Source organism: Phasianus colchicus, chromosome 1 (genome assembly GCF_987193195.1).
Source record: "Phasianus colchicus chromosome 1, bPhaCol1.hap1.1, whole genome shotgun sequence".
In the NCBI taxonomy this organism is placed as follows: domain Eukaryota; kingdom Metazoa; phylum Chordata; class Aves; order Galliformes; family Phasianidae; genus Phasianus; species Phasianus colchicus.
Window position 1 is genome coordinate 36,988,745 of NC_143436.1, and position 27,599 is coordinate 37,016,343.

Here is a 27,599-nt window from a genome sequence, read left to right on the forward strand (position 1 = left end):
AAAACTGCACAAAGCAAAGAGAATGAGCACCTTATACTATGTTTGAGTAACTCATGGTACCCCCTCTTTTTCACCCAAGAAGCATGGTTTTGTGTTTTATCTTCTAAAAGCTTATGGGCAACAGCTTCGAATTTTTGAACTAGAGGCCTCAGAATGAGTATTAAAGCAGCAGCAGCACCTACTCTAAATTCCATCCTGGAGCCTCTTTTCTATTGAGATGAGAAAGACCTATCAGCTGCTGTTTGGAGAGAAACAATTGTTCAAGCGGGGAGAGCACAAGCCCAGCGGTACAAGTTACAACCACCACAATTAGGTACAACCACCACCTGCTACTCTGAACAGGAAAGGAATGGGATAGCAGTGCAGATCCCCAGGAACTTGTACAGGATGTCCCCAGCTTGATAAGGCCTTTGCAGAGACAGTGCATTCTGTATTATCTTAAGATTTGTGATTTTGCTATGTTTTATTATATTTTTTAGCTATGAACTTTAGCTTTTGGAGTCCGTGGCCTCAGCACTAATGTCCACCTTTAGGAAAGAGCAGTGTTCTGTCTTGACACTACTGCAAAAGTAATTATTCTGAAGCATATTGTTATCCAGCAGTGATAATTGTAATAATTAACCACGCTCAAATTAAGACTTTATTGGTAACAAATGGACTCTTAGTTTGGGCCCGATTGTATAATTTGGCTTCAGTCCTGCAAACACTTATTCGGATACTTAACTGTAGTGTCAGGAGTGGTTCCACTGAAATCACATGTGCAAATGATTGTAGGAGCAAGGCCTTGTGTAATTTTAAAGCAATTTTCACCTTCCCCAAATATGAATTCATTTGCGTGACATAGTTTTATTGCAGTGTTCTTCCACGCTGTCTCACTGCACAGCCTAAAGCATTAGGTATATCATAAGGAACCTAAAAGCCTGTATTTTCTTTTTTGTTTAAGTTTTATATAAAATGTGTGCATAATTTAATGTGAAAAGCACTATCTTTCAATAATTATGTAATTGCAAGTAAGCAATTTTATGGATATATTTTTTATAACTATTGCTGAAATATTTTATATGGCAGTATTTCAAGAGAGGCAGGAATCACTTTGGCTGGGGATAGGACACTCTTGCATGTAGAGATGTGTGCAGGTAGGTAGGCAGGTGGGTAGATACTTTTTTAACAGTGTGCCCAAAGCTTATCAGCACCTTGCAGTAGAAACAAATGCTTCTTCCATCTCACAAAGTCTCTTGCAGACGCTTGAATAAATGTTTCTTTTTTAATTGATTGTAACCATGCTTACTAATGTCACTTAAGTGTTTGGGTAAGGCAGAAGTATTTGTGGAATTTAGACTTAATCTGTATAATGATTGTATGTAAATTTAACCCTTTTTGTCTTAAGAATTTTTGTTGTGCTTATAGATACATAACTATGCCAATAAAACCTGTTAAATAATTTCTTGAGGCTTTTAATGAAGAGAGTGTAAAGATGGTGTTCAGTACTGCTTATTTAGTGCAAATACTTTTCTATTTTGTTTATGTTTTTTGCTGTTAGTTCATTTACCAAACACTTTGATCCATTTTGCTTGAAGATTAAACAGTTATAGCACCAGTGTTAGACAGAAATAAAACTTCCCTAGCTCTTGTTTCTGTAGCAGTAAGCATCTTATGATGCCAGTTACACCATGTCTTCTGGATCCTGCGATAATATAAATGCTAGTCTTCGTGAATGAGAGAGCAGATGTGAGATGATGTCAGCACTAAGAGAAGTGTAACTGCACTGATTTGGCATTCACCGAGTTTGTAAATGAGTCTCTGTGTACCCTGTGGGGAGAAGTAGGTCATAGCTGGCAAAGGAAACAAGATAAGACAAAGCTCTCTCTCACCCATCTCTGAAATTTACCTGTTGTAAACCACCTTGATGAGTAACTTGCCTTTGGGTCTCTTAGCCCAATAAGTTTAGCATTTCTTAAATGTCCTGCTTCGCAAAGGTTGCCATTTTGGAGGCATGAGGAAAGAGAAGGAACTGCTCCTGCAGACAGAGAATGTGATCAATAGCCAGGATCCAGATAGTGAGAACTTTGGGTTCTGCCGCTGAATACAGTCATAAGTAATTTACAACTTCAAGCAAGTCATGCAGCAATTCTGTGATCTTACTGTATGGATTAGACAGCTATCTACATCTGAGTTTAACTAATTTGGTAGTGACTGATAAATGCTGGAGATCAATAGATTAAAAACACATAATGAAGTGCTAATTGTGAGTATGACATGGTAAAATTAGGTGAAATCCCAGAGGATTTGTGTGTGTGTGTGTGTATGTGTATGTACATCTCCCTTTCAGTTTTGCTCGTGGTTGCTTACGTGGTCTCAAATCAGTGATATATATGATTCTTATTGCAGCAAGTAAAATCTATGCAGGCATCTGAAAGCAATATTTGACCTGCTGACAAAAAAAATACAGGATCCATATGTTTGGGAGTATTGCCTGCACTCATGCTGCAGTTGTACAAAGACAAGGATTTGGAAAAAGGCCAAAAGAAGTGCAGGTTCAACCTTGTGACCTGACAAAGGTCTCAGGGAGTAAATTGCAGTCCTGGGGTTCCCTGTATAAAGTCTCAGTGTATTGAATTTAACCTGCAACAGGCACACACTATTTCAAAGGGATTAACAGAGGCATTAAGAGTGCGCTGTGAAGAGAGAAGCAACAGGTAGCCCAGAAATCTGTCTGTATTGGAGCTGTGGAGCAGTGAAACGTGGCTCTCATCAGGCAGCTCAACCAACTTTAAACCCCTGGGACAGGAATCATAGTTTTCATTTGTGCCAGGTATCAGCAATAAGATTTCATAGGGTACAGTTACCTTGGCATAGTTATTACCTGAAAAGTGTGTGACTAACTGGACCTACTGGAAGTAACACAGAAGTATGGTTGTGGTGGGGTGAAAAGTATGAGTTTGCAGTGCTGCTGCTGTTTGTTTTGAGTATGGGGCGCTGTGAAAGTGCAATTGGGAACAAGATGAGGTGTTCACATGGTGTTATTTAGGTCAGCACTGACAAAGGACGGTGTGAAAGTTCATGATGCTGAGAATAGCATATGGAAAAGCTGTTTCACAGCATATAGTCTATTCACCTGACCTGTTGCCTGAACATACGTAGAGTAGTGTGAACTGCTGAGTGCCAGAACATTTCTGGCTAAGACAGAAGATGTGAAAATAAAGGGCAAGGCAAGCGTCGTGGAACATCCTGTCTGCCTGAAGACCAGAGATGGTAAGGAGGGTAGCAGAGCAGATTCTGGAAATCTTGAAGTAGATGCATTTTTATTTTTAAATTCTAAATACTTGCTGAATACTGATGAAGGGAAAAAATAATCTGGTATAGAAAAAAACCCACCAACGTTGTGTAGAAACAGATACATGTAGGAGAATATCATACTAACAGTATTTCTAGGGTTTTCTGGGTGGAACATTAAAAAAAAAATCATTCGAGGGAATGGGGAAAAAAAACCCAGTGCCAGATTTATCTCTGCATGTTACTCCATCCATGTATGTAATTTAATGCTTATGCCAAGGAAGACCTCAGGAAAGTTTTTCTTTGCTTATGCTGATGGAGCTAACTTGATTCTCTACAATTAGGACTGCTAATACAAATTCAGTTTGAAGAATTCATAGATTTTAGAAAAGTATTATTATAATAAAATTAAAACATTCATTTCATCACAATGTGGTAGCTCTTGAGGGAAAAGTCATTACTGTGCAGGGTATCTGTCTATGAAACAAATAGAAGTCAAAATTATTTTAAGGAAAAAAAAAAAGTAAACGTGCAACCAAGTAATCATTTCTGTCTTGCTTATGTCAGAATCTGTACTCTGCCAGGTTTCATTGTGTCATAGAGTTGTGATCAACTGTACAGATTTTCCAGCAGTTTGACGAAGGTGAGATTTTTCTTTTATTTTTCAGTCTTTTCTGTTGCTGATGATAGCATTCAGTGGAAAATGCAACAGATTATTATTTTTTTTTTAAGAGGATGCTTATATAGCACCTTGATGCTTTTGTTTTATTTATTATGGACAGATATCATCCCGCCAGATAGAATTATCAAATCACATTTGTCCACAAAGTGGTGCCTCAGTCTTTAATGGCTATCTCTAGTCATCTGTGACGAATCCTGTAAACTTGAAGCCAGATGTGGTCTGTTTTCTACATTTATCATCAATCATGACTATAGCATCTTGCAGGCATGTAGCTCTGTGTTCCTGCCTGTCTGACCATAGGGCACTGCTGTAAAAGCATCATATTTCATAAAGAATTTGCAATATCCAAATTTGCTGGATAGTATTATTTTCACTGTTATATCTCTGTGTGGGAAGCATGTAGGGAAATGCTGCATGCTGTCAACGTGCCACTAGTTTAATCTGTTCTGATAAGGGCTTGTGAAAACTAATTATGAAGCAGTTCAGTTCCCAATGAAGCTAAAATAGCATCTCCTTATGATTATATGGATTGAGCTCCCGGAATGTCAGTTAGCTCTATTGTAGAACATTCTATTGGGTTGCAGTGAGTTTAATCTTTATCCAAATATCACCGTGTGTTAAGTATGCAAACGGATTTGTTTTTCATATTTGGTGAATGAATAACTGCCTGAGAACACAATGAGAGTAATTAATTGTAAATTATATTCATTAGTGGTTTTGTTTATCACAGTATTGAGGGCTTCCATTAGAAATGTTCCCAGCTTTTATAAGATAGCATTAAGGTGGTTGTTCTGATCAAGATTAGACCATAAGGAAATAAGTGTATCATCGTGTAATAGTATGAATTCAGTAATGGCTGGCTGTCCCAGCCACGGGAGAACAATAACAGGAAGACATAAAAGAAAAAAATACTTTGTAGCAACACAGCACTATGCCTCTGTTCCTTCAGTCAGTAATACCATTACTAAAATTAACGATAAATGAAATGCATATCAAGTTGTAACAGTGTGAAACAAAATCAGAGGTGCTCTATGCCTTCTATTTGTTGTTTGCTGACGGCAACATAGAGCCGTCATCAGAAGCAATTTGAGAATATATAACATTTGGTAATCTAACATTTACTGCCACATTTAGACACTAATCTGAGCGCTCCTCCATGCCACCAAGTCCATCACAACAAAATGCCTCAGACCATTACTCTCCAGTGTGACTGTGTCTGACAAACACCTGGTATGTTTGTAGGCTTTTTGACTGATGGAGCAGCTCCTGGCTTATTAGACAGGCTGAGGTGTTCAGCAGTGTGACAGGCAAACTCCTGCATTGGTCCCCTTGGGTGCAATTAGAGCAGGCCTGTTGCTACTGCAGTGACCTCGGGTGCACTTTGGGAACACATGGCTCACCACTGTGTAAGCTGACCTGAAAGAAACAGCCCAGGGCTGCTCCAGGTGGGGAGGATGACACAGAACAAAGGGAACTCAAAATTTTTCCTTATGTACTACAGCAGAATTATTAATGTAGTTGAAATTGATGGAGGTGGAATTTCTCAGTAGTTACAGTAAAAAAAAAAATAGGCTTTGAAGTTGTGTACTATGATGATTCTACAATGCTGTTTCAGAGTGTATCATTCTTCAGTATTTTAATGATGTAATATATATATATTTCACTTCTAGTTAAAAGAGCTTTGAATAGTTTCTAAAACATCAGGGCAAGTACAAAAAAATAGTTGAGGCTGAGTTTTTTATTATACAGGTGGTGAAGCCTGAAATGGTTTGCTCAGAGAGGTGGTGGATGGCCTGCCTCTGGTGACATTCAAGGTCAGGCTGGACAGGGCTCTGAGCAACCTGATCTAGCTGTGAGTGTCCCTGTTCACTGCAGGGGAGTTGGACTAGATGACCATTAAAGGTCCCTTCCAATTCAAAAGATTCTGTGATTTCAGTGCATGAGGATCTAAGTGTGGAGAAAGGAATCCCATCAGCGTTTATAAATTCAAACTCAATCTTTACTTCTACATCAAGATGTATCTGAATAGATAATGCAGTTCATGTAAAAACATGAATGCTGTTTTCTGATAACACTTTTATTTATTTAATATTCATTACAGTCTTGTTGACAAGGTTGTCTCTGACCACTGGATTTAGTAAAATTACTTAGTTATATGTTGTAGTAGGCAAGGTGATGGTTAGCTTTATTGCTGTTTTCTGCTGGCATGGGATCATACACTAATTTAAAATTGCTGAAAAACACTCAGAGCACAAATTGCATTGATATAATACATTGGAATATTAACATATGACACATAATTGGTGGATAAAAATTTTAACTAAAGAAACAAAAGTACAAGATTGACCATGAAATACTGTTCATAAACAATGGCCAAAAAAACCTCCATAAAACAAGTAAACTTCACACTGTGTATAAAAACATTTGAGATGTCAGCATGTGAGCATATACACAAGGCTGAGTTATATTCTGAAATGAATACAAGATTGATTTTAATACCAATTCTGTACCTCATGCTGATCTTTCAATATTTCACAAAATACAACATGCAGTTGATTTTGAAAGATGCTGATTAAGAATACCGATTAAGAACAGTCCTATAAGGGATACTGGAGAAGAGCTTACGCTGCTTCAAAAAGCCAGGTCTGGCAGGGAAAGCTAGAGGTTTCTTCTGCATTTTTTTACAGCTAATATTTCCTACCCAATGTAGGTTACTTAGGACAGCAATAAAATTCACAGAGAAAACAGAAAATGCTTAAAGGCAGCTTATCCCATAGCTATCCTAGGAGCAGCTCCACTCTTCAGAATTGTCAAGCAGGAACATGAATTTGTTTCATCAGCTTCTGAAGACGTTCGTCATGTACCACTGCCAGTCTGGTCCTGAAAGGCATGTCAGCTGTGTTCACACTGATCCACAGCTGGGAGAAGTCAGTGAAGCACTGTTCCCAAGTTCTGTTAGAAATGAACAATATCTGCCAGATCTATCGATTTAGTTCTGTAGTTGAAATTATTGGCTTTCTTTGAATCTTAATGGACTTGAATCTGTGCTCATAAACCATCATGTATAGAAGACCCAACAACAACAAGGTTTGCTAGTTCTAGACAGAAGTCTCTGTTAAAATGATTGGATTTATTACACATAGTATTGTCTGTTTTCTGGAGACAAACACATGCAAGCCATTGGAAATACTTGCATCTTCTGGTTAATTACTTCAGTTGCAATGCTTCCATGTGGTGCAGAAGCTCTATACACAAGCTTATAAATTCTTCTCCTCAACATGAAATGCAAAATATATAAAGATATATTTAGCTTGGAGAATAGAAGGCTGCGGGGAGACCTCACTGTGGCCTTCCAATTCTTGAAGGGAGCATATAAACAGGAGGGGAAATGACTGTTTACGAGGATGGATGGTGATAGGACAAGGGGGAATGGTTTTAAACTGAGACAAGGGGAGGTTTAGGTTAGATATTAGGAGGAAATTTTTCACAGAGGAGGTAGTGACACACTGGATCAGGTTGCCCAAGGAGGTTGTGGATGCCTCATCCCTGGAGGCATTCAAGGCCAGGCTGGATGTGGCTCTGGGCAGCCTGGTCTGGTGGCTGGTGACCCTCCACATAGCAGGGGGGCTCAAACTAGATGATCACTGTGGTCCTTTTCAACCCAGGCCGTTCTATGATTCTATGATACAGGAATTATTGTAATTTTTATTAGTATCTAAATATTTCATTTTGTCAAAGGAAAAATACTTCTGTTGTTCTATTAGATAGATTAATTCTATTAGATTAACTAGATACCAGTATATCATGTATTCTAGTATGTTAGGCAACGATGTAGTTTTGGACACAGATACAAACCTACCTTTATTGTGTTTGGAAGGAAAGACAGATCATGGTGTAACTGGCGTGACATCGAGTAATCCAAATGTGGGGACTACTACCTCCATATTATCTACTCAATGTCAGATCCGTTCCCAGTAAGTCTGTGTTTGCTATCTGCATCTGTAAATGCCAGTACTGCTTTTAAAATCTTTGTCCCTTCAATCTTTCAACTCTTAAAATAGGAAGGAGATGCCTTACAATGGGAAGCTAATAGCTTACTCAAGCTTCTCAGCTTACTATTCCAGATCTAGGAAGGGACTGTTTATAAGAAGTTTCTAGCTATTCTGTCTGAATTTCATCTCACTTTATATGATTTTATCAGATAAGACAAAGAATGGATATCAGAAGATTGCCTTTGCAAGTTGCATTTGGTAGAACACAAATATATCTGTGTCCTTGTATGCAGTTTGGGAAAGAATTTCATACAAATATTTGGGACTTAGAATATTTATTTTTACATTCATTTTTATATTTTATATTGTTTAAATGTGGCTGGCAGTCTCTTTGAAGGAGACCTGCTAATGTAGACACATGCTGGCACCATGGAAGGCCCTTTTTCTTGGAGCACCTCTCCACCTAGATTGTTTTTCTTCATAGGAAACTTGTCTTTCTAGGAAATCCTAAATCTGTTACTCTTCACAGCTTACAAAAAAAGTCTGTTTTGGTTTCTTCTGCTTTTGTATGAGGAGATTCTGTGCTGAAAGAAGAAAACGTGCATAGCTATATCAGGTAACAAAGCATATAAATCAAGCTTGTACCAAATATATTTTGTAATCACATTTTATATATATTTCATATATATAACATGATAAGGATTTGCATTAGAAGTCTAACAAGATGAACAAAGCTGTATTTTGAAGCCTCCTACATAGTGTTTAAGGCGAAGAAAACTGTTATATATCCCTTTGTAAAAAGTATTTCTTAAAATTGACACTTTATTTGTTTTGCAGTTCAGAAGACTCTGCAGGTAGCCTTAAGAGCATGTACATTTCATTATTATTAAACAAGCAGAACTTCTTTCTGCCATTCTCTGGCAGGATTAATGGATTTTGGCACAGTTTTGGCAAGAGTGAAAGCTCTTGCTGCGTAAGCTAGCAAGCTTGACTAATTCTCAGTTGTGCTAACTTCATAAACCTATTTTAAGGTTTTAACTTTGACTAAAGATTAAAGGTAATGACTTCATGCTGCTGCCTTTGAATATATGATACTCTAATACGATTACAGTTAGTAAGTGTAAATAAAATATAGCATACATATATCTTACGGTACACATGAAAAAAATGTATGTAATGGATATTTTACAACTTCTGGCAAACTCTCATTTTTGAGAATTTAAAATGGGATTCCACAAAATAATTGACACATTAATATTAAACACACACAGCCATTAAAATGTTTGAAATACTGAATGATAGACAGAACTAGTAAGCTGTATAATAGGAACAGATCATCTGTGTTCCAAAATAATTTACATTTGAATCAAAAAAGTGAACAGTTTTGATTTGATCTGATTTTAGGCTGGCTTGCTTAGCAAAGCCATTTTAACCTGGAGAGCATTCCAGTGCCTATCGGGTTTTTCACCTTGCCAGACAACCCTAGAATCAGTATTCAGGAAAGCCTAAAGAAAGGAGAAAAGAGAGGAAAAAATATTTTCAGCCTGTCTGACAAGACTACATAAAAAGCTCATGATCAAAGGGTCTTAAATACACGTTACTGGTGTGACAAACAACATTTTTGTCCCTTTATTAGATTTATTTTTCTTCTGAAAACTGCAGTGGCCAGTGCATAGTTTGTGAAAGAAAGCTGGCAGGGTTGTATTCTTTGATTCCTAATTAACACCTTCAGTCTCAAAAGAGAACTAACAGAAATACCATAAAATGTTGCAGCTGCATTGTTATTACGCTTGGTTGGTTTGTTAAAAGTCGGCTGGGCAGTGGCAGCTGCAATAAAGGAATAGCTCAATGGATGTTTTGTATTGTGCCCACTGAAGTGAAAGAAGGCAACCATTTTATTTTCAAATGGGCAGCTGCATAGTGATGTTTAAATGGAGCTAAATGTGAGATTTACTGTTAATTTATAGTAATTGGTTATAAATAAAGTAGCAGTATAGCTTGGCTTTCATCTGTTAAAGCCGCAGAACACAAGTTGAAGGGAAATTAGTTATGAAAGGCAAAAAGTGAATCGTAAGATACTTGAATGGTAGAAAGTGCTGCTTAAAGCAATTACTTAGAAGGAGTAACATCCAGTTTTGCAATGTAATGTAGCAGGGACCTTGAAAGCATCTAGCCAAGCCATTCTTTAGGTTGTGCTATGACAAGTTAAGGTAGACAATGCTTTGTCCCACTATAGTGAAAACCAAAATTGTAGTGATGGGGTCAGAACCAAATGCAACTCTGCCTGCAGTGTATAGATTTGTATTTTGGGTAGTAGAATAAAGGAAGCATTTAACTCTGGTCAGATAAATCTCACTCACATTCAAAAAATGCAATTAGGGAAATATGTAAATCTAGATGTTTCATCAAATGCTAGCTGAGGGGTTACCAGTTCTTTCCGTGCACAATGACTGAACTAAAGAACTTCAGTGTCTGTGTAAGAACCATTGTCCCAGCCTCAGAGCCTGTTGGAAACAGAGTCCAGACTGGCCGTGGGAAATACCTACATATTTGACACAGGCCCTGTTTTTGAGAGAAAAGGGGGTGGAATAGAAAGTATGGAGATTTTACTGTTGCATTCTAATCAGCCATGATCTGCCTAATTTGCTTTGATCGGGAAGATAAACTAATTTTCCTATGGGCTGGATAAAAGTAATTAGCAATCCAATGCTTTCATGTTTTTGAAAGGGGTGAAGAAAGGAAGAGCAGAAATTGTAATGGTGGGAGCAAAGTACATCTTTTCGGCTCATTTGAAAGCATTGTTACTTGAAAATAGGATGGTGCCATAAGAGAGAGGCCCTGATTAAGTTGGTTTTGTGGGCCAGGGTATCATTGTACGCTGTGATCTGTAATGCTGTGCAGCTAATAGTTTCTGAAGATCAGTTTAACTTGAGTTTTGGAATATTTAGATTCTGTTCTCCCTTATGGGAAAGAATTATCCCTCATAAATAGCGCATCTGTCATTCTCTAAGGATGCTGTTTGATTTCCCAAGGCATTCTGGTGTCTTTCTCCATAGTCATCGTAGAATAATTCAGTAATTAATTAAAGGTTGGATCTGCTGCTGACATAAGACTTACAGATGAGGGTTTTTAATCCCACAAATTGAAAGCAAAAAAGCGATAGCCTAAGCCAAATTTCTGAACATCTTGATTCCTGATTCAGGTAGGTAGTAGCTCTGCAGGCCTAGCTGTGCCTGTCAGCCCAGCACGTGCATGTGGTATGGCAGAACTCAGATAGGTTTTTGGGGAGGTGTTATTCTATTTCTCCTTGGCTTCAACTATTGTATTTAAGTATAAATCAGGATGCCCTGAAAGAGATTAAGTTTCACTGTAAAACCATTAACATGCAATCAGCATGAAATGCCAGGGCATGGTCCTGCAATCTTAACCCAGACAGTTGTCACTCATGCAATCTTACTGAATGAAGTCCATGGGTTACAGAATCTTCCACTTTTAATCCCTGTCTTTAAAATGAAGACTGTTCTGGAAATACCTACTAACCAGCCTAACTAGTATTATACTAAGAAGCCTTCAAAGAATATATGCACCTGTCATTTTGGAAGCTTGCTGCCAATCCAAGAGTCTGACATTTTGTCTGTAATATGCCTACTATTGTAAGCAGATCTCTAAATTGTCCATCACACAAGACTTAGAAGAAATTGCTGAACTGCTTTCTTCAGTGTTTAGCTATCTCACTTTGACAAACGTGTCTTACAAGGATATAGAAGGTATTTTGTGGAGGGCATTGGAGTTTAAAACACCCTTTCCTTGCAGGGTCAAGACGAACCTTAGGGCCTCGCATTTGCACATATATTTTTGTGCTATGCAATAATAATGCAGAGAAAAATCATGTAACCTTAGGCTGTACTAAAGGAAGGTTAAGGATCACATCTTCCCTCAGGCTTCCCCATTTTTCAGAATCGAGTAGTTCAGCAGGCAGCTACAGCCAGCCTGCATAATAATTCCATCCACCTACATCTTTATATACTGAAAGTTATATCTAAAAGTCAGATAAGCATAAGGATTCTATTTATCATTTGTGTTTCAGCTATATTGCAGTCCACAGCCATAATCAGGATTGTGGATCCACTATGTCAGGTACAGTTAAAATACAGAGGTAGGCCCTATAAAAGCTTTAGTAGGAAAAGAAAAAAAACCAAAAACAGCTATTTATGATGAATGGGAAAACCATTTTATGGTGTGGATAGAAAAAATGGGGCATATGTTCTGTCTCAAAGACGCTCCTATTAAAAAAAATAATATCCTTTAAAGACTGAGTTTGGAAAATTAATTTCCCCTGCCAGCAAGATGCACTGAATAGTGTTTGTGAGAGGGAAAAAAAAGTATATTTCTGTATAATGTCACTCTTAAACTGAAGTAGATAACAAAGTTGTTGGTTGACTTTTTATCTTCTACAAAATATTGGCATTGTAAAGATCTGCAGTACTTGTATCCCAACCCATGTTATGTCAGCTGCAAAAGCTATGTTAGTTTGAACGTGAGAACATGGTTACAAAAATAAAAACTGATGGAAGAATTGCAACAAAATGTAGATACCTTCATTGAGGCACTACTGAGAGTTGCGGTTAGCCAGGGAATATTTATTGTTTATGCTTGAGGAGGCAGTTTCACCCCACAGGTGATCTGACAATCAGACCTAGATTTTCTTCTCAGTTTCACAATCCTGCTTGCCACAGCAAGATCAGTTCCTCTGCTGGACAGAAGATGCTCCTCTGTCTCTTCCAGGAGAAGAGATAGCAACTGTGTCTCAGAACTTTAAATTATATCACATTTTCTGTACAATGCAAGCTAGACTACAGATGCCTACAGCTCTTTATCCACAAATCAGAGGAAGAATGAGGTTGTTTTTTCCCTTTTTCTGAGCTGCACAGAAATTAGCTTCTTAAGTCCTTGGGGTATTTAGAATAAAAACTGTGAGGAAATAAAAGGATCTATGACTCCTATGGAAAACACTGGCCCTTGTTCTGAAAGTTATCCTTCTTCCAATAAAAGGCCAAGTTTTTTTTTTTAAATTACATGGCAATCTGGAAATCCAACTCTCGTAGTGGTACAGATAAAGTTTTACAAGCAACACTTCACTCTTCTGCGATACCACTCATTTCTAGTCCCAAAGGATTCAACACGCATTTGGAGTAACATCTACACAGATTTTTTTAGAAAGAGGTGTGAACTCTGCCTGTGTTCTGACCATCTGGAAACCATCAGCAAAACACTGAGTCTAACCTTACCTGGCAGGACAGTGTGAATCCCAATTTCAGAATTCAGTGTAATTGCCAAAGCATAAGTAACTATTGCACTTGATTTGCCTTAGGGTATCCTGCCTGATCTTCAGCTGTGTCTTCAAAAGGCAGCTGGTCTTGTTGTAGATCATAATGTTATGTTTGCCAGGCTTGCATGGATATCTCACATAACTTAGACTATTTCAGATGGCTTTATGTTTAGTCAACTAGGTTGATTCTCTGTACTTTAATGCAGCATTTAGCTGCTCACACATACTTAACTCATGCGAGTAAAGGTACTTCAGGTTGTTTGACATATCCCCATGGGGTAAAAAAGGGCTGATCTGTGTAGGAAGCACATCCACTGCAGTGTGGAAAGTATTTGGAAGACTGACAGGATACTCTAAGGCACCTCACAGAGTGGCCCAGAGATAAAAATCTGACCCAGTTTACATTTAATCAGCCAAGAGACCAGTGGCATAGTTCCTCCAGAAATCTTCACAATGCATAACTGTGATATTATTAACACAGTAACTTGGGGTATGGAGAGGGAGCAGTTTTGATCTGGAAAAGCCCTGCTGCTTAGGCACTGTGACACAACTTCAGATTAGTTTTGCAGTGAGTTGGGCTGAGCCTGGCTGATCTGTTAGGCCACATCCATGCTGCAGCTCATACTTGAAAGTATGAAGTCTCTTCAGCTGATAGCAAAAAAAGTGGGGGGCCCTTGTTCACATAGGTTGATTGTAAGGTAGATAAAAGAAGATGCAAGAACTAGCCTTCAGGTATAGTTCATGTAAATTTGCATGTATAAGTATTTGATTACAATTTTCCCTTCTGTCTGAGAATGGTGATCTTTGGGTATGTTTGTGAGGGCTGCCAGTGAATTTCACTGATCCCTACTTTGAGTATGGTAAAAAGGTCTATTTGTTCAGACAATGAGATCTATCTGGACCAGGAGAAATCTGGCAGGGATGTGTTTTGTCTTTTGTTTTTGTTTTTTTTTTTTAATTATTTAATATTAAACAATCTGCCTAACATTGTGTCATTGGAATCTCTTCCAATTTTGTTTCTGTTTTTCTTATTTTCTGTGATGCAAAAACATTTTATCTTGATTATTTTAATAACAGCAATAATTAGATGCTTTGTACCCTTCAAAATGGTACCACTGACTGGTTGTAAAATGAAAAAAAAAAAAGCACCAACATTAATAGATCATACAACAACTTAACTAAAAGTGTGCGTGTTATTAAACTTGGAAAATGCATAAAGTTTTTATTATATAATAGAAAGTAAAAATGTTGAGCTACAATTATTACAGAGTTCTATCTTTGCTTTTACTTTAAACAAAAACAATCTTCTGATTAAGAGAAATGTTAGTGTTTCATTAGATGAAGCAATCAGGTTGTGCTTTAATCTCTTTCGTTGTTGAATAAGAAGAAACATACCTTCCACTCTTAAAATAGTAATGTAATTGTAAAGTTGTCAGTCTGGGGTTACTATTTGAACTGATTACACTCGATAAAAATAACAAGCCATGACAAATAGAGGGGCTAGGTTTCAGTAATTCACTAAAGAATGTCTCTACCAAGGCTTTGTGGCAAAATGTCTTGTTTGCAGGACAAATGAAGAGTTGAAATAACAACCCATGAATACCACTGGTGAAATGGCTATGTACACAAGGTGAATGCTAAAGTTTTCCCTTCTGAATGGACCTTTTAATCCAGGCATTATCTAGGGTCTGAAAAAGTCTTCAGTGGCCTTATGTACAGATTAATGGGAAAAGCTGAGACTCAGAGTTGGGCTATTTGCAGAAACAGTTTTCAAGATTTACTGATGGTTGACAAATGCCATTTAAGCTTTCAAAGCCATCAATATGCTATTGAAAGGGATTTAGAGGGAAATCTTCCCACTATAGAAGACGAGGACTTTGAAGGATCTTGGTGGAAGCCCTTGGTCTCCCCACCCCTCCAAACCTTTCACTGCCTTCCTTCAGCATATAGAGCCTGAAACGCGTGGCTATGGGAAAGGGGGGGAAGGTCCCTTTCAAGGGCGTTTGTATATAACCAAATGTGCCAATCTGCTTTTGTTCAGCCATGAGAACTGAATAGGAGTGTTTCTAGAAAAAGTCTCTTGTGCTCATGGTCAGCTTTTCAATAGGCTTTCTGCTAATAGATTTTTAATATGTGAGTTGCAAATGGTGAAATACAAGTTTGAAAATTTTATTTAATTGAAAAATTGCCCAGAAAAGACTCTCTGCCCTATAGCATTAGTTAATGATGCTACCATTTCACCATTTCCTTCTCTAACTCTAACTTTTAAATAAAAGTAACCTCATACATTATACATATGACAAGACAAATCATCGGAGTTTTGATTTTAATTACTTAAAATAATGCCTTGTCTTTTTTTCCGCAGACATTTTAAAACATGCTTCTATGTCCTTTCTTTTCTTCAGTTATGTAAAAGCTCATTTACAAACCACACGTCTTTATTAAAAAATGGTCATTATGGGACCAGGTTAGTAAAAAAAAAAAAAAAAAGGACCTTTGACTACCATGTTTTTTGTTAAAGGGGCTTTAATTTAAGATCAGGATAGCCTGAAGTCTTGGGTTGTTTGGTTGGGTTTTTTTTATGTACTGTGCTGGATACTCAGGAACCATGATGAAAATTCTGAAGAAATTAATAAAGCTACAAAAGAAAAAAGAACTTGCCAGAGCCTGTGGTCCTCTTAATAGCAATGGTGTTAATGCATGTAGAGCCATGCAGTGCCATCATCTTCAGTCTACTGCAAGTGTGTGAAAGTGCTGCCATCCAAATGCCGAAACCATGACTGAGAGGGGAATCCCTCACCTAGCAAGTCTTCACACCAGCCTGTGGGTTGGGTAGTTTCTTCGTGTATCAGGTCTGTAGGGCACAGACCTGTCTGCACCAGTCTGAGTCCCACCAACCCTAAATACCCCTTGGAGAGAAGGCCAGGCTGATTGGGCTCAGGAAAATGCAGGCAATAGGATAGCACCTGTGTTTCAAGATCTGCTTCTGCTTCGCAAATGCTTTGACTTTATTGCTGTCCTATATTTCATTACCACCTGAGTCATTCTCAAGCTGACATCCTTTTTCTCTCTTATGGAGGAGTTGCTACAGGTAGGCAGTGTTGTGATCACTTGTGCAACTTGACCATCACAAGGTAAATTAAGCCTTGAGAAGATCTCCAAGAGCGTCATAGAGGCTGAGACTTTAGTTCTAATATGTTAATTCTTCTTCACCTATAAAGAACTATCACAGTGTAAATCATTGTGAATGGCCTTTCTGTGCTCCTAGTAGAGCTGACTGACTGGAAACCTGAACCTTACATGAGACAAAAGTTGAGCAAAGGCTTGAGAGGAGAAGGAAAGGAAAAACGAGCAGAACCAACAAATTGTTTTGGAAATAGATGAGGAATTAAAGCGTAAGTACCCAAGTAACAGAAGCAGCCATTACAAGGAAAAGAAATAAAAGAAATAAAGGCTTTAGTGATGAACAATATGGAAGTAAAATAAATTGAGATAAACCACACCCTTACATTTTCTGAACCCTCTTACCTGGAAAAAACAATAATATTGATTTTCAGCAGCTAACATTGTGCCTCTCTCTCCTTACTATTCCATCTCTAATTCAACAGATTTTAGAAATGATAAAATAAAAGGGCTAGAAAAAAAAAAAAAAAGGTAGCAATCTTCCCAGTGAACCCAGCAGTACTATCACTACTCCAGGCAGAGATGTGCTGTTGCACGATTTCCATGGCCATGCAGTACTGCCTGTTGAGAAGCTGGCACAAGGCACCGCAGGAAGATGTCCTGCTCCTATGAATGTCAGTGGGAGCTCTGCTCCCAGCATCAGTGGAGCCAGGTGTTTGCCCCCAGGCTCTGCTGCAGTGCTGACATTGATTTGCTGTGTTGTGAGTTGTAAGGCATGTAAATAATAGGACGGCTGATTCTTTCCAGCATTTTTACGGCATTTGGAATTGCTAGAGAAAAGAACCGAGATCTTGGAAAGTTCATTTCGTGTTCAAAAAAAAGCAGGACAGGTGCAGTATAGGGAACACACTTACGTCATATACACACCTGTGTGCATATATATGGCTCTGCTGCCAGCTGTTGCTAGTAAACTCTTGCTGGTTTACATTTGTTAAAGATTTGTTTTGCCTACTGATGTCTTATAATATTGCTCTGTGTTATCTCCAGGAAGACCCCAAACTGGTATTTGATACCTGAAACTAAGACATAGCAGGAGCTGTGGCTGAATGGTGCCCATTAGCTGTTTATCCTGAAGAGATTTTCTGCAGATCTTTGTAACAATCACAAGAAGTGGTGGGTCACTGGCCTTGAAATGAGGTTGCCAAACAGTAGATTGTATAAACACTGTGAATAAAAGGAAGGAAACAGGAATCATTTAGTTTGAATCACAGTCTGCTAGCTCCACTCAAACTAAGTGTCAGTCCAGCTGATCTCAGTAGAAATAGTTGTGAAGTATTTTGCCTGCATCCATTTTGCATGTACAGCTCTGATTCCAGTTATTTAAGTTATGGGAAGGGTAAGGAAACTATTTAAAGAGGAGACACGTTCATAAAAAAAAGCCCTTTTCTCTGATGATTGTGCTGATATGACAACATATGAAAATACATACCAGCTCTGTCCTGCACAAGTGAGGTCTCTACTGATGGTTTCCCCTTGGCACAGTGAGTTAATGTGTGCTCAGCCCTGTTCCATGAACTGAACTCCTTACAGCTACCTCAGGTATTTGCTGACATGAAGTACAACTGTTCAGTTACAAGCAAACAACATGTGTGGACCAGGTATAGATGATGTCTGTATAATATTAAGGATTTAATGTCTATTTATGTTCAGAGTATTTTATACCAGCCCCTGTGAAAGTATCTGACGATGAGAGAATTTTGAGCATTTCAGGGAAAAAACACATAACTTGATGGAGAAATGCAGTATTTTTAAGTGTGTTATCTTTGTAAGAAAAAAAGCTATAAATATTTCCTGCCACTTATTGTTGCAGAAGTTTTGGTGTTCAGTCTGCCAGCGACAAATCTGACAGCTCTGTCATTGCGCAGAGCTCTGTGGAAGGTGTTGTAAGAGGCTGTCAGACAGTGATGAGATGGTTCTGTTAGACAGAAAGGGAAAATGTGTGCATAAAAAAATGCACAGCTTTGTATATTGGAAGAATATTGAGAGTATTTGCATCTGAGGCATAAAACCACCCCTAAGCCAACATGGCCAAGTGAAAAAATGTTCTGCTTCACCTCCCTCATTTGTTTCTCCTCTGCACTTTTTCTTGTGGTGGCATGAGCAACAATGCAATGAACGAGATCAGAAAATTGATTTGCATTAAAAGTGTTTTTTGTTTCCTGCTGGATCTATTTTAATCTAGATCAGATGCAACTTTGATTCAAAAACATCCTTAAAAGGAAGGGGCAGCAGTGGGATGGGAGGAGATCAAGAGTGATTATTCTGGTAAGAAAGTCGACTGAAAGACTGTGCAGGTAATATGGCACTCATTGGATTGTCCATGCAATAAAGAGCAGCTTCTATAAATAATTATTTCAGCTACACAACAGGATAAATACAGTCATGTGAATAATTCAGGCTAGTAGTTGTGACACAGTGTAGCATCATTTACTCTGAGGAAACTCTTAGATAACTCTTCAATAACACAAATTTCAACTGAAGTATGGTAAAAGTAACAGTGCAATTAGTTAGGATGAAGGAGGGCTTACCCTTGGCATGGCTGAATGAAGATTTTGCCATTTCCTTTACCGAGCTAAAACCAATTAAGGAATACCAAGTTTATATCAAATACATCTGCTATTGTATCTTACAGAAAATAACATTGTGCAGAGCCCCTGCCTTGTGAAAATAATACACAATAGCAGCATCCTGCACTATCAGGGATAATTAGCCCGTCTGAGTGCACCTCCCATGATTAAAGTAGCTTTTAGCTCCAGACCTAGCACACTCACCTGTACCTTGGGCTCTCAGCACTGGGCAAGGTAGCATGTGTATTTCCTGTTCCAAATGCAGCACAAATACATGCACAAATTTCTGGATATTCAGGCTCCACCACAGCTAGAATGCATTTGCAGTAGGTGCTGTCAGAGCTGTTTAATGGTTAAATCTTCAGACCTGTGCAACGGAATAGAGTTGGGGTAAATTAACACCAGCAGAAGTTATTTAAAATGTATCTTGTTATGAGTGAAATCAGGCTGATCCTAATTCAGTTCTACTCTCAGCAGCTTCACTGAAGTTGTACTGGATGTTTTGATGAAAATAAGTTTTAAAATTGATTTGCATATTATGATCTATGGTGTGCGTTACACTCATCTCGGTATTGAGTCCAATTGGCTGTGTGGCCTATGACTTCCTTCATGGCTTTAGACCTGTATTTTGAGTTTGTCTATATTCAGGTGTCTTTTGAATTCCTTTCTGATGTTGACAGGGTGTAGTGGGACAGTAAGCAAAGATTTCTGTGCTTTGAAGACCGTCTCCTCTCATATCAGTAGTCGTAAGTTAGGAATAACTTCACTGAATTCTGAGGGATGAAATGACAAAACTAGAATTAAAAGAAAGTTGTGCCTACTTTTTCTGAAATAAACGAATGTGCCAGTTTAGGAAAAAAAAACTATTCTTCTAAATTTTGGCACTGTTGTATCAAATAGTTGTAAAAATAAGCAAAATGTAGAATTACAGAAAATATTATGAAACTAAGAAAGACCCCAGTACTTTTTCCTAGACTTGGTCACTTCTAACACATAACTTTTCTGAAGTTAACTGTGCTGTCCTTCATCAAAAACAAGATAAACAATACCTGATAAACAAATAGGAAATGACAAAAAACAGAACAAACATTGTAGTAGACTTCTTCATAAATTGCAATAAAACCTGTTGTGCATTGTCTTCAGCATTTGAACAAGATAAATAGTGTCTGCAGAACTCATATAATCTATTTGAATTAGTGCAGCAGAAACAAGTAATAACTCACAAAGTAAAATCATGCTAATGCAATCTGTGGGCATGGGAGGAAGAGGAATTCTATTCAAGCTGCTTTTAATTGCTCCTGCTGGCTCCTGTGCTATAAAATATTCCTTTAGATATTTAAGCTGTAAATTATATGAGTTAAGTACAGTATATGATTGACATGTTGGAATGTTCTTGTAACTTATCCTGCTAATTATTACTTACCAGACTGAGCCTTCAATGCCAAGCGAAGAGCCATGAATCAGCTTTGAAAGTACATGGGTAATTTCACCTAGGGAGCATTGTGAATTTGATACACAAAAAAAGCACAGCACCAGAATCGTTGTACCTAAAATAAAATGTCAGGTACTTGTCAGATTAATTCAGTGCTGTGTTTGTTTGATCTGATCTTTGATCTTTACTTTCTTTTTGACCTTAATTGTTTGCACTGCCCTGCTCCCTCTGCTGGAGTCTTGGATAAACTGAATGGCAAAATTGTTTCCTGAAAAGATTAATCATGCACGTACTGTTTGCTTTACAAATGTTCTGCAGTCTAGATTTAAGTAAGCCTTTGATGGCTGTTTATATGACAGAATAGCCTACCACATTCAGGAATAATGCATGGTGGTTAAAATGAGATTGGTACAGAGCTGCTTCAGTGATAAACCATTTTACTTTCTATGATATTAGAAGAATCCAGTGACTGGTGTCAGGAAGTTCAGATTTTGACCACAGAGTTTCATCAGTTCTGTTAGCTTGTGTTGAATCCAGCCACGGCTTATCAGCATGATTTGCCTGGATCTATTACTCAGCATTCACCCAGCAACAGAGAAGATGTGCAGACAGAGCACTCCTGACCTTCCCTTTGATGATTCTGTAGGTTCAAGCCATCTATGGGATCCTTCCCACAATTGCAGAGGTTCCATCATCTTTAGGCAAAATGCACTGCTGAAAGTCATACCACTGGTGTGCAGAAGAAAGGGAAGCAAAGTACCGAGGGTCAGAGGGAAAACTGGCCCCATACATTAGCAGAAAGCTCATGGAGAGATGCCAACACACACACTGTCACCACAAGCTCTGTTCCGATGTGATCTGGAAGATTTTTCTGAATAGAATGTTTGCTGCTTCAAATGTGAACCATGTGGTGGAAATTCACATCTTAATCATAGTTTCACTATGCAGGCCTTCAAAGAACCACAGGTGCATTTAGCAGCTCGTTTTGAGAAGAAATGTCATACTTTAACTGCTAGGAAGTGCAGTCATACTTTAACTGCTACAACATTTATGGCTCCTCCCTGTGCTTCTCTCCATGGGTGTGTTAAACATGGAAACACATGCATACCAGTTTGCAAATCGATTTTGGAAGACAGAATAATCCAGAACCATTAGACTGAAAATATGGTCATGGTTTTGTGTAGCCATTTTGTAAAGCTGTTGACAGCTCATGCATCCCCATTTGGAAGAGTACTATGTGAATGCTTTGGGATACATTGGGGATCTAATGGAAAGGGCACTGCACAAATTATCTTGGTGTTTGGTTCCTCAGTGGCATGCAACTGAGTTTGACTGACAGCACATCGCTTCACCATTTCTAATGGTCTTATGTCTTATGTCTAGTGTCTGAGTTTCCCTTCTGTGAAGTGATGGTAATTATTCATCCGTTTATATGTGAATGAAGAAGTGCTATAGGAATATATTTTAAGAAATGGAAACTACTACTGCAGTGTTCGCAAGATTTATCTGCTTTTAGTAACTATAGCAGATGGAGTTATTTTTAATATACATAGAGAAGCAATTGTGGCAACAGACAGACAGCGAGCTCTTAATAGCTAGCATATTCCTCCATCAAACAGCGGAGCTGGTAAAGTGTTCTGCCAACAGTGAAATCGAGTGTGCTGCAGTAAAAAGATAGGCATAGTGAGGGAAAAGAAGCAGTAATTCTCACTCCTTTTCATTAGATTGCATCACTACCTATATGATAGTGTCCAATTTAGCTGTAAATGGATTAAGGAAATGGCCTGACTTTAGAAGCTGTTCTCAGCTGGTAAGAACTCAATTATTCAGTTTATTGTCAGTACTTTTATGTGAGTGCTTTCTCTTTCAAAGATTGCCATAAAAATAATTATTAATACATCTTGTTGGGGCAAGGCAGGCCTAGAGAAAGCAATCATAATAGTAAGGCTTGACCATTTTTTAAAAATTAAATTATAACTGTTAAAAAATTATAGACTACAAAATTCATTGTCTTTCATCCTGGATTATTGTATTAGCCCTGTGATGGGTAGAGAAGTTTGTACTATTTAGTATAATAGAAGCATCACCAAGTAATAGATGAATAGGTTGGTGGAAGCCAATAGAAAACTTGTATATGTCCGAAGATGGATTTTTGTTCTCCTTTAAAGGGCATAAGAACAATGTAGAAAACTGATTCCAAGGTGAATAGTCCCTGAAACATCTCTTGTAATAATAGCTAATAACAGGTTAGTAACTTGGCCTCCAGACCCTACTGTCATATGTTAAGAACTAGTTCACTTAACTTGTTTTACTGGCTTCGGAGAGTTTACTGTGAACTACTCACTTTAAGATGATAACTGCATATTTTTTCCAGCTTATGTATGTGTGGACAACAAAACTGGATGGGGGGAAAGACCTGTGTATTTACCCTTCTGAGCTCTGTTTTGCAAATGTTCATAGTTTGTTCATAGCATCACCAATTAAAAAAAAAAAAAATAGACACAGATTGCAATTTGCAGTATTTTCTGTTCTTCAAAAAAATAATCTGCTGCAGAAGCACCTGACAATTAAATGACAGGTAGGATTCCTTTCTCAAGTCACCAGAGACACAGCTGGTGATTGATTGGCACAGAGTATAATTAAGATATCATTATAATGAGCCATGTTGCAAGTGCAGTCAGTGAAGCAAATCTTTATCTTCTGAAAAGATGGAATTATCATTTGCTGGTATGTTGCTTTTAGAAACAGCAGTTGGAAATAGACTGTCGGAATGCTAATGGAAAAAGAGACGATATGCTCATTTGATTATCCAAAATAACCTACCGCCTTTCTAGCACAGTTCTTAAGCTCATGCTGAGCTTAATTTTCACATACGTTGATTTGATACTATTGCTATACAATAGGAGCAATTTAAAACTCAGCACATACCTTAAACGATGCAGCTCCTTACTGACATCAGTGAAGTTTTCAGGTAATTTGATGGTGGAATATAGGAAAGGTTGTGTCTATCAACTCATTAAGGATTTTTCAATACACTAATAATTTTTTTCATCACAGTAGCTTGTAAGACTACTGAGTTGGATAAGAATTGATTGCAGTTTCAACTGTTTTGCTTCTGCTGAGTATATATGCACAAGCACACAAGGCAAATTGGGAAATGGATTTGATACAGAAACAGAATAGTTCCTCTGGGGATGGTTAAGAGACTTAGTACCTTGATTTCAATATTTTCTCAACATTACAGCGCAAATCCCAATGTACAAGCCACGTTTAATCCCCTTAAGTTTTCCAGTAAGAGCAAGTTACTGATTTTGACAGGCTAGCCCTGAAAGGAGAAATCAGAAAACCTGTTTGATGTGGTTTTTGGAAAGAAATCATTGCATTTGCAGGGCACCTTTTATAGTCATAATCTGTAAGCCTCCAATTTACCAGCTTGCTCTTCCTGGTTGTTAGCTGTGCTTGATCTATCTAGTGGTCATAAATCACATCCTAGATAGGTCTTCACAGAATCACAGAATGGCCTGGGTCGGAAAGGACTTTGAGGATCATGAAGCTCCAAGCCCCCTGCCACAGGCAGGGCCACCAACCTCCACATTTAATACTGGGGCTCAGTGCCCCATCCAACCTTGATGAGCCTTGAACACCTCCAGCGGGGCATCCACAACCTCTCTGGGCAGCCTGTTTCAGCACCAGGTATTCTTGGCAGTATGGTCCAAAGAATGGCAAGTTTACTGAGAACCTCCATTTTTTGTCTTTAGAACAGTATGAAGAATTTCTGCTCAGCAGCAGAAACTTTACAGTGTGATCCTCACACGAGATATGACTGGTTGCATTACATTAACTCTTCATGATTGTCTCACTTCTCTTAGCTTCACTCCAGAAGTAACTTTGGATCATGGGACTTCTAAGTCCCTTAATTCCTTCCGCAAATGAAATTGGATGAAATGCATCCATGGTGATTCTGACCCAAAAGAGTACTCTGAATCTAGGAACCATAAGTGCAGATGAATTACTGCAGTGCAAGTGATGTAAGGTTTATACGAGTGAAATAATGTCATCTAATCAGTCAGTTGGTACAGTTGGGAAAAGCAGAGGTTTTTGATTCTTGTGTTTGAAAGTTTATAAGTATTTCCAGCTCTATCTGCCTAATGAGAAGATATTACCTCTCTCAGCAGTAGTCTTTCTGAGATTCTGAAACCATTAAGGCTGCAAGAATAACATACTGACAACATGGACTGCAGTAATCAGTGTATTAGTGAGTTAGCAGTGTGTTAAAAATGAGCTTGGAAAGGCATTATTGAAAAAATCAGGAAAAAATTTTTGTTTATGAGAAAAATGTTAAAAATGCGCATACTTATACTGACACACAAGGGCTGCTCTGAAAGTAATCCCTCCTACTTTATTATGTTGGCCCAGGACATCAGAGGTAAATGTTAGAGATATGGCAATACAGGTTGAATCTTCCCATCAGTATTTCATTCCATGTTGTTGCTGTGTGACAGATGGCAGACAGAAGGGCAGTCTGACACAATGCCGTCTGACATGGAAGTGTGTATGAAGCAAAGGTGTGGCACTGAATTCCTCTATGCAGAAATAATTGCCCCTGTTGATATTCATCGATGCTCAGTGAACTTTTCTGGAGACCAAAGAGTAGGCATGAGTGGTGCTTTCTGTAAATCCACCTCCAGGATCTAAAGATGCTTTTAATAAAATGTATATTGCTGATTTTCTGATTGTTCATCAAAGCATGTAATCAAAGTGGTCCTTTGATCTGATCCTCTTCAGATAATAGAGTGAGTCTGGTCTGCAGACTGCCTGTGAAAGATGTTATTGAGTGGGGATCGGTAGTTCAGAGATATGGGATCTTGGGGATATCAGACAAGTCCTGCTTACTACTAATATAAACTAATGTACTATAAGAATAGATTTCAGATTTTCCTAGTCAGTCACCCAGAGCATTGATTAATGCTGTTTGTAGAGTGCCCTAAATACTTGCCTGTTTGAAGAAGAATCACTCTCACCTTCCATTATCTCTGGCTTTTTGGGTCTAAAATGTGTTTTGGTATGTTTACAAAAACCCATTAGGATAAATGTTGAAATCCCACTATGAAACCATGTTAAAATACCGTTGTTGTCTTCATATTCAGTACTATATGATTCACTGAGCGAGTTTTGCTTTTGCCAAATAAATCCATGTATTTGTTCCTCTGTGAGAATAAATTCTTTGAGTATTTATCAAAGTGAAAGGCTAATAACCTGCTAAACTGTATGGAAAAATTAGGTGGTAAAGTATTACAGTAAAGAATGAATTTAGTAAATGCATTTCTGAAATTATACTTTGATTTTGAAGTGGATGCAGAGAAACCTAACCCAAGAGTGATTTGATAATTGTTGTGAAGTATTAACAAATTCCCTTTATTTCTTAATCTCTACGTGAAGTGTTTTTAAATTACACATTTTTAAATTCAGAAAAAGACCAAACATCAAAATTAACAATGCTGATTAAAATAATTCTGTAGTATGAAACAGCCTGTGAATAATAGAAAGTAAATGGAACAGAACAGAAGTAGGAATAGGAATAGGAATAGGAATAGGAATAGGAATAGGAATAGGAATAGGAATAGGAATAGGAATAGGAATAGGAATAGGAATAGGAATAGGAATAGGAATAGGAATAGGAATAGGAATAGGAATAGGAATAGGATGCCTACCCACTGAAATACAGATAACTTATCTACCTTATGAGCTCTCAACAGCTGGAAGAAATAAGGTTATTCAAATACTGTCCAAAGCCGCTAGAACCTTCAAGTGTGTTTTCAAGTATGTATGTTCATATTGCTTTATTAAAATGATCACATAACATTGCATAAAATATGCCGTCCTCTGATATTTGTATTTTAACAGCATCTATAGTAATTTTGACATAGTTGTATAAGTTTTATCTTCCGTGTAGAATTGTATTATGCAGTCTGTTTACAGTTTTTACTCCTAACGCAAGTGAATCGTAATGATAGTACTGGGCAAGACATAGGAAAAAATGAAGAAACACCTTCAGAATAAGCAGTTATTGTATGAATTGTAGCCTGAACCATAGCCTGAATGAGCTCTGACAGAGCTGATATGGCTGGTTGTTTCCTGTGCCAGGAACTACTGTGGAACCCCACCAGGAAGTGTGCTACAGAGAAGGATCACATTACACCCTTGTTTTATGGTTCATTTCACTTATTTAATGCAATTTGAGAACCTGCAAAAAAAGAGCACTCTAGAAAGGCAATGTTTATTTTTTGAAAATATGTCCCTTATTTAACACAAGTGAGTTGGGTTTTGGGGACACCTAATGTGACAAACGGAACATCAGTAGGCTCATTCAGCAAGTTGTACAGCAAAAGCATTATTTTTCCATGCTCGTGAAATCATGCAAATAGTTTGCACCTGTGCAGCTTTGCTTGTCTGCTTTAGTAAACCTACGGTATGCTACAGTGCAACGACAATGAATATCAGAGTAGTTTTCCTTTACTACTCCAAATAAATTTTAATATAGTACAGCGGTTTATTAAAATTATGTAGCCTAAAAGGGTTGTTTAGTATTCCAGCTGATTTATGGAGAGTGATAAAACATTCCAAATTTTTTTTGGAAATAAGGAACATGCAATAGCTTGTATTGCTTTGACAAAGCCATTTTCATACGAAAGTAGAATGTTTAAAGTGCTAACTAGATAATGATTCATCAGTTCTGGCAGAGGAACTAATTTTTGTTAATGTGTTACTTAAAAATGTGTGGAATGAACAGCTGGATACCACAGTTGTGACATGCCATATTAAGTCTCTGTCTGTTTTCCCCTACAGTGATCTCAGTATGAACAACATTACTAAGCTGCCCTCGAACCCCGTGCACAATCTCCGCTTCCTGGAAGAGCTGTAAGTATCATTGTATCCTTGATGGGCATAGTCAGCGCTAGACACATTCCTGCGTTTGTCTCTCATACTTACTGTGGGAACCAGATAAAACGGTGCAGGAAAGCTGTCAGCCTGACACTTTTGGCACATGCGGAAACACTTAGTTGAAAAAAATAGATTGCTTGTGATTCTGGAAGTGAACTTATAAAAGAGTTACCGAGAGGCTACAACTTCTCTAGGCAGG

At 37.9% G+C, this 27,599-nt stretch overlaps 1 protein-coding gene across 2 annotated transcripts in view; it reads left to right on the forward strand.

The window, feature by feature from the left end:
• The window catches only part of LGR5 (leucine rich repeat containing G protein-coupled receptor 5), an 84,846-nt gene that overhangs the window by 5,621 nt on the left and 51,626 nt on the right, over positions 1-27,599 (forward strand). For both annotated transcript variants that reach the window (XM_031589712.2, XM_031589711.2), the window contains exon 2: positions 27,305-27,376. In XM_031589712.2, the coding sequence (XP_031445572.1) occupies positions 27,305-27,376 (72 nt within the window). The remainder of the gene's footprint in view (positions 1-27,304; positions 27,377-27,599) is intronic.